Genomic DNA, 15,202 nt, shown 5'->3' with positions numbered 1-15,202 from the left:
GTTTAGTGCAAATGGGTGCACTTAAAGGCCCTTTTCTGTGCAGTGTGATGCTTTGATTGAATAAACTGTACAACATATGCATCATGTATACATTAGTATCCTAATGTTCATCACAGACATTAAGAGTTGGAGGATACAGTATTTTTCTATTTAAGTACCTTCCAATGTTCTGATAACATTGAGCATGATGGCCAGAAAGAACTACAGTCTACAAATCGGTAGGTTTGAATGAATCAAGGACAGTGGAAGTAGACTAAAGAAATTTTCTTTGTTCTTGTCATGTGCATTTTGTAAAATGGTCCTTGCAATCCCCCACCCCCATTTTGTGGATTCTGAACTGAGTCTTGCTCTGGGATCACCTCATCCAGGGCTTCTCAACCAGGGTCCACAGAACCCTGGAGTTCTGCAAGAAGTCACTAGAGGTGCTGTGAGATGGTGATTTTTAAAACAAGCATCGTTTTTTTGAACTTCACACAATGCACAATGGTAGCGCTTGCAGAGGTGGGCAGTGACCGAGCAGCCCCGTTGGCAATCTCGTTCGAGGCCTCTCAGCCCAGTATGGCACTGCGCAGTAGGACCATGTTTATTTCCTCGAGTCCATTCCCAGGTTTTGACACAAGATAGGGGAGGACGGTAGGCTGATAACTGGTGAGTGCTGTATTGGATTTTCTTTTTTAAGAAAAGGAGGGGAGGACAGTAGGCTGATGAGGAGCGTGAAGTGCGTTTTCTGAGCAATGAATGAACTCGCCCAACTTGGGCTATAACGTCAGCCTCTCCACACCAACTTCCCCTTATGCACTGCCAACTGACTTCTGGGAGTGAACAAACTCTACTGGTGCAGTGGAAAATTGGAGAGAAATTTTCATTCTAAAGAAGGAATTTTTACACGCCGCAACTCAGCTGCTGGCCTATCACTTTGTTGTTGTTGTTGTAAATGTCGCAAAACGTGGATTGTGTAAGTTAGAAGTGAATTGTATCATTAAGTTTTTGAATCTTTGGCAGTTTTCTTGTTTAGTTATTTATTATGCTGTTGTTTTTATATTTTATTTACCCGTGTTTTACAAACATGTCTGATGGTCCAATGTGGCAATTTTTACAAACTTACAAATGCAGCAATGGCTCCAGCAAAAATGAAAAGGCACCTAACTAGAAATCACAGCCATACGACATGTAAAAGCGCTGATTATTTTAAATGGCTATTGGAATCTCAAAACAGAGTAAACTGTTTGTTAATAAAATTACAGTCAGTAAAAGGATACTGGAAGCAAGTTATTTAGTAGCAGAACTTATTACCTAGACAAGGAAAAGTCACACAGTTGGTGAGAACCTTATAATGTCAGAATGTAAAATTATAGTGATAAAATGCTAGGACAAGATGCAGTACGAGAAATTGAAAAGGTTTCACTGTCAAACAGTATGTTAAGCAGACGTATTGATTGGTGGGTTCCATGAGAGGTTTTGTTTCTCTTGTAAAAAAAAAAAAATCCTGACATCACAACACACTGCTTTCTTCACAGAGAGGTACTGATGTCAAAAACTCTTGGAGATGAAGTGAAAAAAGTTCTTAATGATGCTACAAAAAATGCTTAACTTTATTAAATGAAGGTCAGTTCATTTGAGAATATTTTTTAAAAACTGTGTGAAAACCTGGACAAAAAGCATATCTACTACACAAGAAATCCTGTGGTTTACCAGAGGAAGAGTTCTCAAGAGTGTTTGAGCTGAAAGGTGAATTGCAGGAGTAATTTTTTGTCAGTTTACTATTTTTAGTAAACTAGCTTCACTAAAAATTTATTGTTAATGAATTTTCATGTTGTAAATAGCATTAATTAAAATCGACTTACAATCTTTATTGAAATTAAATCCATCAAAGCCTACCTTTAGAAAAATTAAATCCCACTTTGGCTAAAGCCAGTTATTTAACAGAAATTTATTATGTTTGCCTTACACGTTTTTAAAATTTATGAAAGGGCAAGAAAGAGATTAATTTCAAGAAATATAAGTTAAGCTTAACTACCTTTTTTTTCCAAGAAAGGTTGGCTAAAAATTCATTCTCTAATCAAAAGAGCATTGACAATTATTTTCGAATTATTATATCTACAACTTACTGATCACGCTAATGTGAGTTGTAGATGTAATAATTTTTACACAGGTGTTCCCTGAAACCCAGAAGTTATTTCAGGGGTTCCTCCAGGGTAAAAAAGTTGCGAAAGGCTGATCTAATCAGTGCAATTGAATGTGGACATAGAAAGCTTCAGCTGATGAACTGGTAAACCTGGACCATTCTCAGACGAGTAACTATTTATAATGTAAAATGGAAGACTTGCCGGAGATGGAATCTGGAATCTTGCTAGACTCAGAGTCTCAAACCAGTCAGAGTTGAAAGGAACAAAGACATGAGGCTGGGGAAGAAACCATAGAACAATACTGGTTGTAGCCCTGGACCAGAGCCAGAAGGTGACCCAGGTAGGTCAGGTGACCTTCAGCCAATGGGATGGAAACCCATCAGTTGAACTGATAAGGAACACTGCAATAGTCAGGAGCTTCAAATACTTAACAGCGATGACTCTCCAGCAACCACAGAACAACCATCGTGGATGAGGAGGACCCCATGGACACATGGAGATCAGGACCACAAGGAACACCTGGCCTGCATAGACTCCTCTCTTGCATAATATTTTTTCTCTTCATTGTCTGTTCACGGAGATTCAGGGAATACTAGTGGGTGGGCACATAGGTAGTTAGTTTGCAAACCCAAGTGCTTTTTAGTTGAGGCAATAAAGGTTACTTCTTGGTAAATACAGGTTCTCTGTGTCTCTTTGATCACTAGTACAAAGGGGTAGGCCCTTATAATAAGCAGTAAGCTGGGTTTTGAATGAGTATCTTCTACCACACCAGCTGTAGGATGTTTCTATTTCTCATAACAGCTAACCATAAAGTACAGAGACAATATAGAATATTTTCCAAATAACATTGCACAGAATAGGGCAGCATTGAAATGCAGTCCCATGCACACTAACACCTGGATTCAGACCTCCTAAAGGTATTAAACAAAGGGACCCTGCAGAGTGCAGGCAGAGCAGACTTTCAGTCAGTCAGTTGTGTTAAATCCAAGCCCAGGTCCTAAAATTTAAAATTCACTTTGACAGCCTCCAATGCACAGTCACTGTTGAAGAAATCAGATCAGTCTTCTAAAGAGTTAACCTACAAAGGCATCTAGCCTGAAAGGTGTCCCTGGCTGTATTCTCAAATCCTGTGCATATCAGCTGGTGGAAATAAAGAGCCTAATGCCATGGTGTCATGACAACAACCTTTCCCTTAATGTCAGCAAAACAAAAGTGCATGAACTCCTTACATCCATGGTGCTGAGGTTGAGGGGATTGAAATCTAGGAGTGAACATCAACAATAGCCTGCCATGGACCAACTAAATTGACACAAAGGCCAAGAATACTCACCAGCACCTTTACTTCATCAGGAGGCTAAAGAAATTTGGCAGTCCCCTTTAACCCTCACCAATTTGTTTTTTTTTTAATCAATGCACTATAGAAGGCAGTCCAGATGCATCATGGCATAGTATGGCAACTGCTCTGCCTGAGACTACAAGAAACTATAGACACAGCTCAGCAGATCACAGAAACCAGCCTCCTCTCCATGGACTCTGTCTGTATTTCTCACTGTCTCAGTAAAGTAGCAGCACAATCAAAGAACCCACCCACGCTGGATATTCTCTCTTCTCTGTCCTTCCCATCGAGCAAAGGGAAGCATGTACCACTAGGCTCGAGAACAGCTTTTATCTCATTGTTATAAGACTACTAAATATTTCCCTAGTAAAATAAGATGGACTCTTGCTGTCACAACCTACCTCACTGGGACTTAGCACTTTATTGTCTACCTGGCCTGCACTTTCTCTGTAGATGTAACACTTTATTCTGCACTCTGTTAATGGTTTACCTCAGTGCACTGTTGAAATAAATTGATCTATATGACTGTATGTAAGACACTGTACATCAGTACATGTGACAACAATAAACTACTTTGCAATTAGGTAGGTATGAATGAACTGAGTAATACAGACGGTTAAACAAAATAAAGATATGCCTGTAACAAAGCACAATCTCAAGAAAACACACCAAAAGAATCAACATTGTTGCATACTTACAAATGGTGAAGTATCAGGGAACTTGGTATAACCCCTTTGCTTCCACTGTTCTTCTATTAGTTTCATGTTTATATGGGTTCCTTCAATAAAAGCAATATAGTCCCTGTAATTGCTGGTTGGCCCAGCCAAAATACCAAGAAAATTCAAGTGATAGCTGCAATATTCTAGAAATGTAGGTCTTGTACTGTAAATATAAAAAAAAGAGGAATGTTATCACAATAAATGCAAAACATTTGGCAGCCTTATCTAAAAGGTATAATATTAACTATTACATATTCAGCCCTTATTTTACATCCCATTTAGCCTCAAATGGCCAATTAACACGAGGCACTTGTAAGACTCTCAGAGCTTACAGAAATGCTGTAACAGCATCCAGGGAAGCAGCTTTCAACATCAATGTTACCCGCCAGTTAAATACGAACTCAGGATGCAAAGGAGGCAAAAAGGCAAAGCAAAAAATATGGTGCCAAGGACTATTGTCCCACTGGTATGTTCAAGGCCAAAATACAACGGAGAATGGAAAAAGAGACAAAATAGGTAATGACATCCATTTATATTTGTTTAATTTTCTTCCATCATCACACCTTCCATTTCATATCATTTGACAACTGGAAAGGCGTGCAAGCACATGGCACGGAGGAGGTTCCACTAATGCCACTATTCAAGAAGGCCTCTAAATGTCAGGACATCAAAGACAATGGATTCCTTCATATGCTTCCCAGCAGAAGTAGGGACCTAGGACGTACAACAGATGGCCATGTTGTGTGAACAACATTGGTAAGGTTCTCGGCAACAAGTCCTCTGAAAATGGCATATGAAAACGATCGTAATATCTCTCTCCAAATTCTTTATTGTATTTTTTCTTAAGTGTATAAGCTTAACTGATTTAACTATCCAATATAAACAATTAACTATGAAAACGATAGTTTTAAGTTAGAAGCAACCTTGTGTTTACTGTGAACAAGTTAAATATAGGCTATTTTATCCTACCTGACAGCAAGATTGCGCTGTTCGGTTGTAAGTTCTTCATCTTTACAACCCATCCCTAGTGAAATAAAAGGAAGAAATTAGTGGAAAACTAACGTTCGGTCTTTGTCTCAGTAATGGCAATGGAGAACTTGCAAGATTCAGAAATGTAAGTCACTCAAAGCCGTACAAGTCTCTCATACCCACATGAACACGATCCTTGCATTATTTTCTTGGCCAATACTAATTCTCAATAAATCTCCACATTCAGACCAATTTGCATTTGCATTTTCATAGTCATAGTCATACTTTATTGATCCCGGGGGAATTGGTTTTCATTACAGTTGCACCATAAATAATAAATAGTAATAAACCATAAATAGTTAAATAGTAATATGTAAATTATGCCAGTAAATTATGAAATAAGTCCAGGACCAGCCAATTGGCTCAGGGTGTCTGACCCGCCAAGGGAGGAGTTGTAAAGTTTGATGGCCACAGGCTGGAATGACTTCCTATGACGCTCTGTGCTGCATCTCGGTGGAATGAGTCTCCGGCTGAATGTACTCCTGTGCCCACCCAGTACATTATGTAGTGGATGGGAGGCATTGACCAAGATGGCATGCAACTTGGACAGCATCCTCTTTTCAGACACTGTGAGAGAGTCCAGTTCCATCCCCACAACATCACTGGCCTTACGAATGAGTTTGTTGATTCTGTTGGTGTCTGCTACCCTCAGCCTGCTGCCCCAGCACACAACAGCAAACACGATCGCACTGGCCACCACAGACTCGTAGAACATCCTCAGCATCGTCCGGCAGATGTTAAAGGACTTCAGTCTCCTCAGGAAATAGAGACAGCTCTGACTCTTCTTGTAGACAGCCTCAGTGTTCTTTGACCAGTCCAGTTTATTGTCAATACGTATCCCCAGGTATTTGTAATCCTCCACCATGTCCACACTGACCCCCTGGATGGAAACAGCTCTCCTCAGGTCTACCACCAGCTCCTTAGTCTTTTTCACAATAAGCTGCAGAAAATTTTGCTCACACCATGTGACAAAGTTTCTTACAGTAGCCCTGTACTCAACCTCATCTCCCTTGCTGATGCATCCAACTATGGCAGAGTCATCCAAAAACTTCTGAAGATGACAAGACTCTGTGCAGTAGTTGAAGTCCGAGGTGTAAATGGTGAAGAGAAAGGGAGACAAGACAGTCCCCTGTGGCGCCCCAGTATTGCTGATCACTCCGTCAGACACACACTGTTGCAAGCACACGTACTGTGGTCTGCCAGTACCAAGAATCCATGACACCAGGGAGCATCCATCTGCATCGCTGTCAGCTTCTCCCCCAGCAGAGCAGGGCGGATGGTGTTGAATGCACTGGAGAAGTCAAAAAACATGACCCTCACAGTGCTCGCTGGCTTGTCCAGGTGGGCGTAGACACGGTTCAGCAGGTAGACGATGGCATCCTCAACTCCTAGTTGGGGCTGGTAGGCGAACTAGAGGGGATCTAAGTGTGGCCTGACCATAGGCCAGAGGAGCTCCAGAACAAGTCTCTCCAGGGTCTTCATGATATGGGAGGTCAACGCCACCGGTCTATAGTCATTGAGGCCGCTGGGGCGCGGCGTCTTTGGCACAGGGACGAGGCAGGACGTCTTCCACAGCACAGGAACCCTCCGGAGACTCAGGCTCAGGTTGAATAGCTGGCAAAGTACTCCACATAGCTGAGGGGCACAGGCTTTGAGCACCCTGGTACTGACACCATCCGGTCCTGCAGCCTTGCTTGGGTTGAGACGTGTCAGCTGTCTTCTCACCTGTTGGGATGTCAGATCAGGGTAGGATTTGTACAGTGAATAGGAGTGCCCCGACTAGTGCTGTGGAACAGAGGGACCTAGGAGTACAAGTACATAGTTTGCTGAAAGCACCGTCACAGCTTGACAGGTTGTTGAAGAAGGCACTTGGCAAGCAGCCTTCATCAATTAGGGTATTGAATATAGAAGTTTGGGCGTTATGTTGCAGTTTGCACTAGATATCACTGAGATCACACTTGGCGTATATGTATAATTTTGGTTGCCCTGTTATAGGAAAGACACCATTAAACTAGAAAGAGTGCAGAGAAGGCTTATGCAGATACAGCCATGACTTGAGGGCTTGAGTTACAGGGAGAAGTTGGGAAGACTTACATAGAAACATAGAAAATAGGTGCAGTAGGCCATTCAGCACTTCGAGCCTGCACCACCATTCAGTATGATCATGGCTGATCATCCAACTCAGAACCCTGTGCCTGCTTTCTCTCCATACCCCCGATCCCTTTAGACACAAGGGCCATATCTAACTCCCTCTTGAACATAGCCAATGAACTGGCCTCAATTGTTTCCTGTGGCAGAGAATTCCACAGATTCACCACTCTCTGTGTGAAGAAGTTTTTCCTCATCTCGGTCCTAAAAGGCTTCCCTTTTATCCTCAAACTGTGACCCCTCGTTCTGGACTTCCCCAACATCGGGAACAATCTTCCTGCATCTAGCCTGTTCAATCCCTTTAGAATTTTATACGTTTCAATAAGATCCCCCCTTAATCTTCTAAATTCCGGAGAGTATAAGCCTAGTCGATCCAGTCTTTCTTCATATGAAAGTCCTGCCATCCCAGGAATCAATCTGGTGAACCTTCTTTGTACTCCCTCTATGGAAAGGATGTCTTTCCTCAGGTTACCAAAACTGCACACAATACTCCAGATTTGGTCTCACCAAGGCCTTGTACAACTGCAGTAGAACCTCCCTGCTCCTGTACTCGAATCCTCTTGCTATGAATGCCAGCATACCATTCGCCTTCTTCACCGCCTGCATTACCTGCATGCCCACTTTCAATGACTGGTGTACAATGACACCCAGGTCTCGTTGCACCTCCCCTTTTCCTAATCGGCCACCATTCAGATAATAATCTGTTTTCCTGTTCTTGCCACGAAAGTGGATAACCTCACATTTATCCGCATTAAATTGCATCTGCCATGAATTTGCCCACTCACCTAACCTATCCAAGTCACCCTGCATCCTCTTAGCATCATCCTCACTGCCGCCCAGCTTCGTGTCATCCGCAAACTTGGAGATGCTGCATTTAATTCCCTCATCCAAGTCATTAATATATATTGTAAACAACTGGGGTCCCAGCACTGAGCCTTGTGGTACCCCACTAGTCACTGCCTGCCATTCTGAAAAGGTCCCATTTATTCCCACTCTTTGCTTCCTGTCTGCCAACCAATTCTCTATCCACATCAATACCATACCCCCAATACCATGTGCTTTCAGTTTGCACACTAATCTCCTGTGTGGGACCTTGTCAAAAGCCTTTTGAAAATCTAAATATACCACATCCACTGGTTCTCCCCTATTCATTCTACTAGTTACATCCTCAAGAAATTCTATAAGATTCATCAGACATGATTTTCCCTTCACAAATCCATGCTGACATTGTCCGATGATTTCACCTCTATCCAAATGTGCTGTTATCACATCTTTGATAACTGACTCCAACATTTTCCCCACCACCAATGTCAGGCTAACCGGTCTATAATTCCCCGGTTTCTCTCTCACTCCTTTTTTTAAAAAGCCGGGTTACATTAACCACCCTCCAATCCTCAGGAATCTATCCAGAATCTAAAGAGTTTTGAAAAATTATCACTAATGCATCCACTAATTCTTGGGCTACTTCCTTAAGCACTCTGGGTTGCAGACCATCTGGCCCTGGGGATTTATCTGCCTTTAACCCCTTCAATTTACCTAACACCACTTCCCTACTAACATGTATTTCCTCAGTTCCTCCATCTCACTGGACCCTCGGTCCCCTACTATTTCCAGAAGATTATTTATGTCCTCCTTAGTGAAGACAGAACCAAATTAGTTATTCAATTGGTCTGCCACGTCCTTGTTCCCCATAATCAATTCGCCTGTTTCTGACTGTAAGGGACCTACATTTGTCTTAACCAATCTTTTTCTTTTCACATATCTATAAAAGCTTTTACAGTCAGTTTTTATGTTCCCTGCCAGATTTCTCTCATAATCTTTTTTCCCCATCCTAATTAAGCCCTTTGTCCTCCTCTACTGGACTCCGAATTTCTCCCAGTCCTCAGGTATGCCATTTTTTCTGGCTAATTTGTATGTTTCTTCTTTGGAATTGATACTATCCCTAATTTCCATTGTCAGCCACAGGTGCACTACCTTTCCTGGTTTATTCTTTTGCCAAACTGGGATGAACAATTGTTGTAGTTCATCCATGCAATCTTTAAATGCTTACCATTGCATATCCACCATCAACCCTTTAAGTATCATTTGCTAGTCCATCTTAGCTAATTCACGTCTCATACCTTCAAAGTTACCCTTCTTTAAGTTCAGAACCTTTGTTTCTGAATTAACTATGTCACTCTCCATCTTAATGAAGAATTCCACCATATTATGGTCACTCTTACCCAAGGGGCCTCGCACGACAAGATTTCTAACCAACCCTTCCTCATTGCTCAATACCCAGTCTAGAATGGCCTGCTCTCTAGTTGGTTCCTCGACATGTTGGTTCAGAAAACTATCCCACATACATTCCAGGAAATCCTCTTCCTCAGCACCTTTACCAATTTGGTTCACCCAATCTATATGTAGATTGCAGTCACCCATTATAACTGCTGTTCCTTTATTGCACACATTTCTAATTTCCTGTTTAATGCCATCCCCAACCTCACTATTACTGTTAGGTGGCCTGTACACAACTCCCACCAGCGTTTTCTGCCCCTTAGTGTTATGCAGCTCTACCCAGATCAATTCCACATCCACCAGGCTAACGTCCTTCCTATCTATTGTGTTAATCTCCTCTCTAACCAGCAACGCTACCCTTTTTCTTTCATGTCTCTCCCTTCTGAATATTGAATATCTCTGAATGTTGAGCTCCCATCCTTGGTCACCCTAGAGCCATGTCTCTGTGATCCCAACTATATCATATTCATTAATAACTATCTGCATATTCAATTCATCCACCTTGTTACGAATGCTCCTTGCATTGACACACAAAGCCTTCAGGCTTGTTTTTACAACACTCTTAGCCCTTATACAATTATGTTGAAAAGTGGCCCTTTTTGATTTTTGCCCTGGATTTGCCTGCCTGCCACTTTTACTTTTCACCTTACTACTTTTTGCTTCTACTCTCATTTTACACCCCTCTGTCTGTCTGCACTTGTTCCCATCCCCCTGCCACATTAGTTTAAATCCTCCTGAATAACAGTAGCAAATGCTCCCCCTAGGACATTGGTTCCAGTCCAGCTGGAACATGAGAGACTGAGGGGTGACCACAGAAGTATAGGTTTAAGACGAGAGATGAAAAATTTTAAAGGGACCACAGGTACAACTTCTTCATGCAGAGGGTGGTGCATGCCAGGAGATGAACTGCTAGGGAAAGTGGATGAAGCAGGTCCAATAGCAACATTTAAAAGACATGGATAGGAGGAGCTTAGAAGGACATGTATCAAACACGGGCAAACGGGACTAAATTGACATAGATGATTTCCATGCAGCGCTGAAAGAATTTCCACACAGTACAACATTTCAACCCAGTCTATACCAAGCTATTAGTACTCTGCAGTTTCTAAAGTGCCAGCCCCACAACAATATATATGAAACCAAAAATTGACATCTGTTCATCATTTCCAGATTTACTTCAATGGTTTGACTTTTCAAAATTTTGGTGGTCTCCACATTTCAAGCTATCATTGAGCTGTTCAATGAAAATAAAAACTGCATTAAGTCTACAACACAGGAACAGGCATGCAAACTAACTAGTCCAGCCTAGTGTTTATACGGGTACCTCCCAATTTCTTAATCAAACTTTGACAGTTTATTCTTTTTTTCCTTTCACCCTCAAATATCAGATTTCCTTAAATAACTTATAAATGCCATTCACCTCAACAATGGAATTCTTTATTCCAGGTGACACACATTCTCTGGGTGACAAGGTTTCACCGAGATTATTTGTTCCAGTGATTACGACAAGCCTACATTTATGACCCCTTAATTTAGCGCCCTCTTAAAAGTGGGAACATCCTTTCCACCTACAGGTTTTGCTACAGTAATATAAAAAGATACAGATGATCCCTGTGTTACAGAGGGTTGTGTTCCTAGAAAATGTGTATTGCGATTTGTTTTTGTAATGCAAAGTCATGTCATTTGTGCATCTATCAAGAAATGCAAATGGATAAGAAATAAATTGTGCTTATTTATTTTATTTTCCCACATAAATTCTGTACAAGTGCATTTAATTCCATATCTTGAATTTTTGGACAGTAATTTGTGAATTCAGCCAGATCAAGTTTCCGTTACCTGAAAGACCATAACACAGGGGTTGCCTGGAGCACAGAAACCATAGAACAAAGAAACAAACACAAGAGATTATATAGATGCAGAAATCTTGAGCAACCCAGAATGCTGGAGGAACTCAGCAAGTTATGCAGCATCTATGAAGGGGAAAAACAGTCGACGTTTCAGGTCAAGATTCTTCATCAGGATTCGAATGAAGGGGCCAGAATTTTGTGTATATAAAACAAAGAAAGGCTGTTTTCCACTTGATTTCTGATTTGATGCAAATGTGCCAAATTAAAAATTTTAGTGCTATTCTTATTCTGCTTTAATGCTCAATATGAATTGAAAGAATCTGGTATTTTAGGTCATAGTAAAAACAGAAAATAGAAATCCTGCATATTAGACAGAATTTGTGGAAAAAGAAACAGCGAATGTTCAAGGTCAAAGACTCTTCCTCAGAATTAGTAGGAAAAGAAGCTGTGAAACAAGTAAAAAGTAAACTTTGTTCCACACTCTCTACAGACTCACCCTTTCCAGCATTTTCTTTTTTGTTTTAGATTTCTCAGAGGCAGCATTTTTTTAAAATATAGGGAGGATGGTACGTATATTGAATGAGCAGCCGAAGGATGTGGTTGAGGCAGGTACAGTAACAACTTTTAAAACCACTTGGGCAGGTACATGGAAAAATTTCCAAGGATTTGGGTCAAACGTTTGGATGGGCATCCTAGTTGCATGGACCAGCTGTGTTGAAAGCGCCATTTCTAACCTGTATGACAATAACTATGGCTCTTTATACCCAACTGCAATTGTTTCATGGTTATAATTTGTTATTTCAGGTAATACAAGTTTCACTGCATTTTTAAACAGGCAAAAAATAGATTTCAGAAAAAAAATGTGTACAATTAAGCCTTTGTACAGGGTTCAATAATTTAGTGATTTAACATTTGAAATATCTGTAAATTGTCATCTAATCAGAACTCAGTGTCAAAGTCTGGCAACTCTGCTACTTTACACACATGCATATGGAAATCTAAACCATGATTAAATAAAATGCTCCCTAAATTGTTACTTTGCAATGTGACTTAAAAAGAAATCAGTATATGCGTTATTTAAATATGCTATTTCAATAACATAATGGAAACTCTTGCTTTTATTTCCCTAAAATACACTAGTGCTGATTTTTATGTTCCTTTTTACACATCAGGTCCAGCTGTCATGGTCAATGATCCCTTGAAACTCGCCTGGTTCTGGTTCCTGAACTCCCAACAAACTCATTTGGTTTAATTTTCCACACTTCCTCTGGGGCTTTCCCACAACTCTCCCCACGCCCCCAATCCCTTCATACTTCCGGTTGCACTAGGAGTTTTATTACATTACTAAGTAACATCTCTGAGAAATGAATTAGAGATGCATTGGAGTATTAATAAGAATAACGTCCAACATGTTGGGTGCTTCTGCATGGTCAAACAGACCAAGGATTTTCGTTGTTTTAGAACACAGGTTGCAGACACTCATTGCTCAGTGCCAAAGGGGTCTTCACTGTCTCTGTTTCCCACACAGGTTTTGCAGTAGCTGCACCGAGCTTCAGCATTTTTCTCAGCACATAGTCCTGGACCCTGGAATGTGCGAATTCTGCACCCCAACCATAGCCAATTCCTTGTATTCAGGCAGATCGGGAAATGCCTTTTTATCAAGGAGCTGACTATCCAATTGCAATTGGTGTTTGCCTCAAGGTGTGCCTCTGAGAACACAAGCTGGATGGGATAAACTTCGATAACTTTGGCACATACATAGTTCATAAGAAAATTGGTGATCCATTTCGAAAGCATTACAGTACTTTCTCCCTGACAGCCACAGTGTTTACTTGAAAGTTCTGGAGCTGAAGCATTCTACCAAATTTTTTGATAGTCTGCTTGGGAACCATCTGACAAAATCCATTGTCCCCTTTTCCCCACAGATTGTTAAAGACATTCTGTTCAAACTACTACTTCGTTGACTCACAGGCAAAGGTGTCCTTTTGGACAAAATTACTACAGGGACTACTACTACTACTATTACTACTACTACTATGTCGACTCAGGCCTAGGGGGCCGGCGTCGGGCACAATGATGGACTCTCCACTTCTCCCTCTCCCGCATCAGTGAGTTCAGTTCATCTACATTAGCCGCGCCGCTCTCTTCTAGGAGCGTGTTGACCATAGTATTGGGAGGGCGCCCAGGGTTCATCCTCCCATGCTTGGGCTCCCAACTGATGACTAGGCTGGCAGGTAGCTCGGGGTGGCGTAGACAGTACCCTGCTAGTTGCAGTCTTCTCGCCTCGATTTTAGTGGTTGTCATAGAGCTCGACGTTCGTCATGTGCTGTTGCCAACTCACGTCAACAGCCATCCAGAGCATTCGTGTATGCAACCATCTAGAGACTTTCGCATAGTCTTGGTGAATGTCCACGTCTCGCATCTATACATGAGAATGGACTCTATGACTGCTATTAAGATCCTTTTTTTAAGCCCTCTGGTCAGGTTTGACTTCCAGATTTCCCTCATGTCGTTCATAGCCCTCTATGCCAGCGCCTTCTGTATCTTTATATCCTTCTCCGAACTCATCATTCGTGACCCGAGGCACTTGAAGTCAAAGACTTTTTTAATGGTATCATTCTTTATGATCTTGAGAGTACCTTCGTCGCAGTTAAACACCATGTACTCTGTCTTTTTAGCATTTAGATGAAGTCCAACTTTATTGCACTCAATTTCCACTTTTGTCAGTAGCTGCTGTGCTTCCTCCATCTGATCAGAGAGCAGGACTATGTCATTTGCAAAATCGAGATCTGGGAGCGTAACTACTCACAAGCTTAGTTTTACCATAAAACAAGGACGAACCAAAAGGGTCAGACCAGTTACGCAACACACACAAAATGCTGGTGAACGCAGCAGGCCAGGCAGTATCCATAGGAAGAAGCACAGTCGACGTTTCAGGCTGAGACCCTTCATCAGGACTAACTGAAAGAAGAGATAGTAAGAGATTTGAAAGTGGGAGGGGGAGGGGGAGATCCGAAATGATAGGAGAAGACAGGAGGGGGAGGGATAGAGCTAGGAGCTGGACAGGTGATTGGCAAAAGGGATACAAGGCTGGAGAAGGGAGAGGATCATGGGACGGGAGGCCTAGGGAGAAAGAAAGGGGGAGGGCAGCGCCAGAGGAAGATGGAGAGCAGGCAAGGAATAAGTGTGAGAGGGACTAGAGGGAGATAAGGGAGAGGGGGAGGGGAGAGGGGGAGATAAAAGAGGGGGAGATAAAAGAAGGGGAGGGGGAGGGGGAGGGGGAAGGGAGAGGGGAGAGAGAGGGGAGAGAGAGGGGAGAGAGAGAGAGTAAACAGAGAAGAGAGAAAACAGAAAGCGAGGAGAGAGAGGAGAGAGAAGAGAGAAAAAACAGAGAAAAAAACAGAAAAAAGAGAGAAAAAAGAGAAAAACAGAAAAAAGAAAAAAGAGAAAAAGAGAGAGAAAGAAAAAGGGAGAGAAAAAAGGAAAAAATAAAAAAAAATAAATAAGGGATGGGCTGAGAAAGGGAGGACAGGCATTATCAGAAGTTAGAGAAGTCAATGTTCATGCCATCAGGTTGGAGGCTACCCAGACGGAATATAAGGTGTTGTTCCTCCAACTTGAGTATGGCTTCATCTTGACAGTACAGGAGGCCGTGGATAGACATATCAGAATGGGAATGGGACGTGGAACTAAAATATGTGGCAACTGGGACATCCTGCT

At 41.8% G+C, this 15,202-nt stretch overlaps 1 protein-coding gene across 4 annotated transcripts in view; it reads right to left on the bottom strand.

The window, feature by feature from the left end:
- LOC134357735 (lysophospholipid acyltransferase 1-like) overlaps positions 1–15,202 on the bottom strand; it is a 117,274-nt gene that overhangs the window by 51,700 nt on the left and 50,372 nt on the right. For all 4 annotated transcript variants that reach the window (XM_063069362.1, XM_063069365.1, XM_063069364.1 and 1 more), the window contains 2 exons: positions 5,151–5,205; positions 4,161–4,344 (listed from right to left, as the gene is read on the bottom strand). In XM_063069362.1, the coding sequence (XP_062925432.1) occupies positions 4,161–4,344; positions 5,151–5,205 (239 nt within the window). The remainder of the gene's footprint in view (positions 1–4,160; positions 4,345–5,150; positions 5,206–15,202) is intronic.

Source organism: Mobula hypostoma, chromosome 17 (genome assembly GCF_963921235.1).
Source record: "Mobula hypostoma chromosome 17, sMobHyp1.1, whole genome shotgun sequence".
NCBI lineage: Eukaryota > Metazoa > Chordata > Chondrichthyes > Myliobatiformes > Myliobatidae > Mobula > Mobula hypostoma.
Note: the sequence above shows the minus strand (reverse complement) of the source record. Positions and strands in the feature narration are given on the sequence as shown.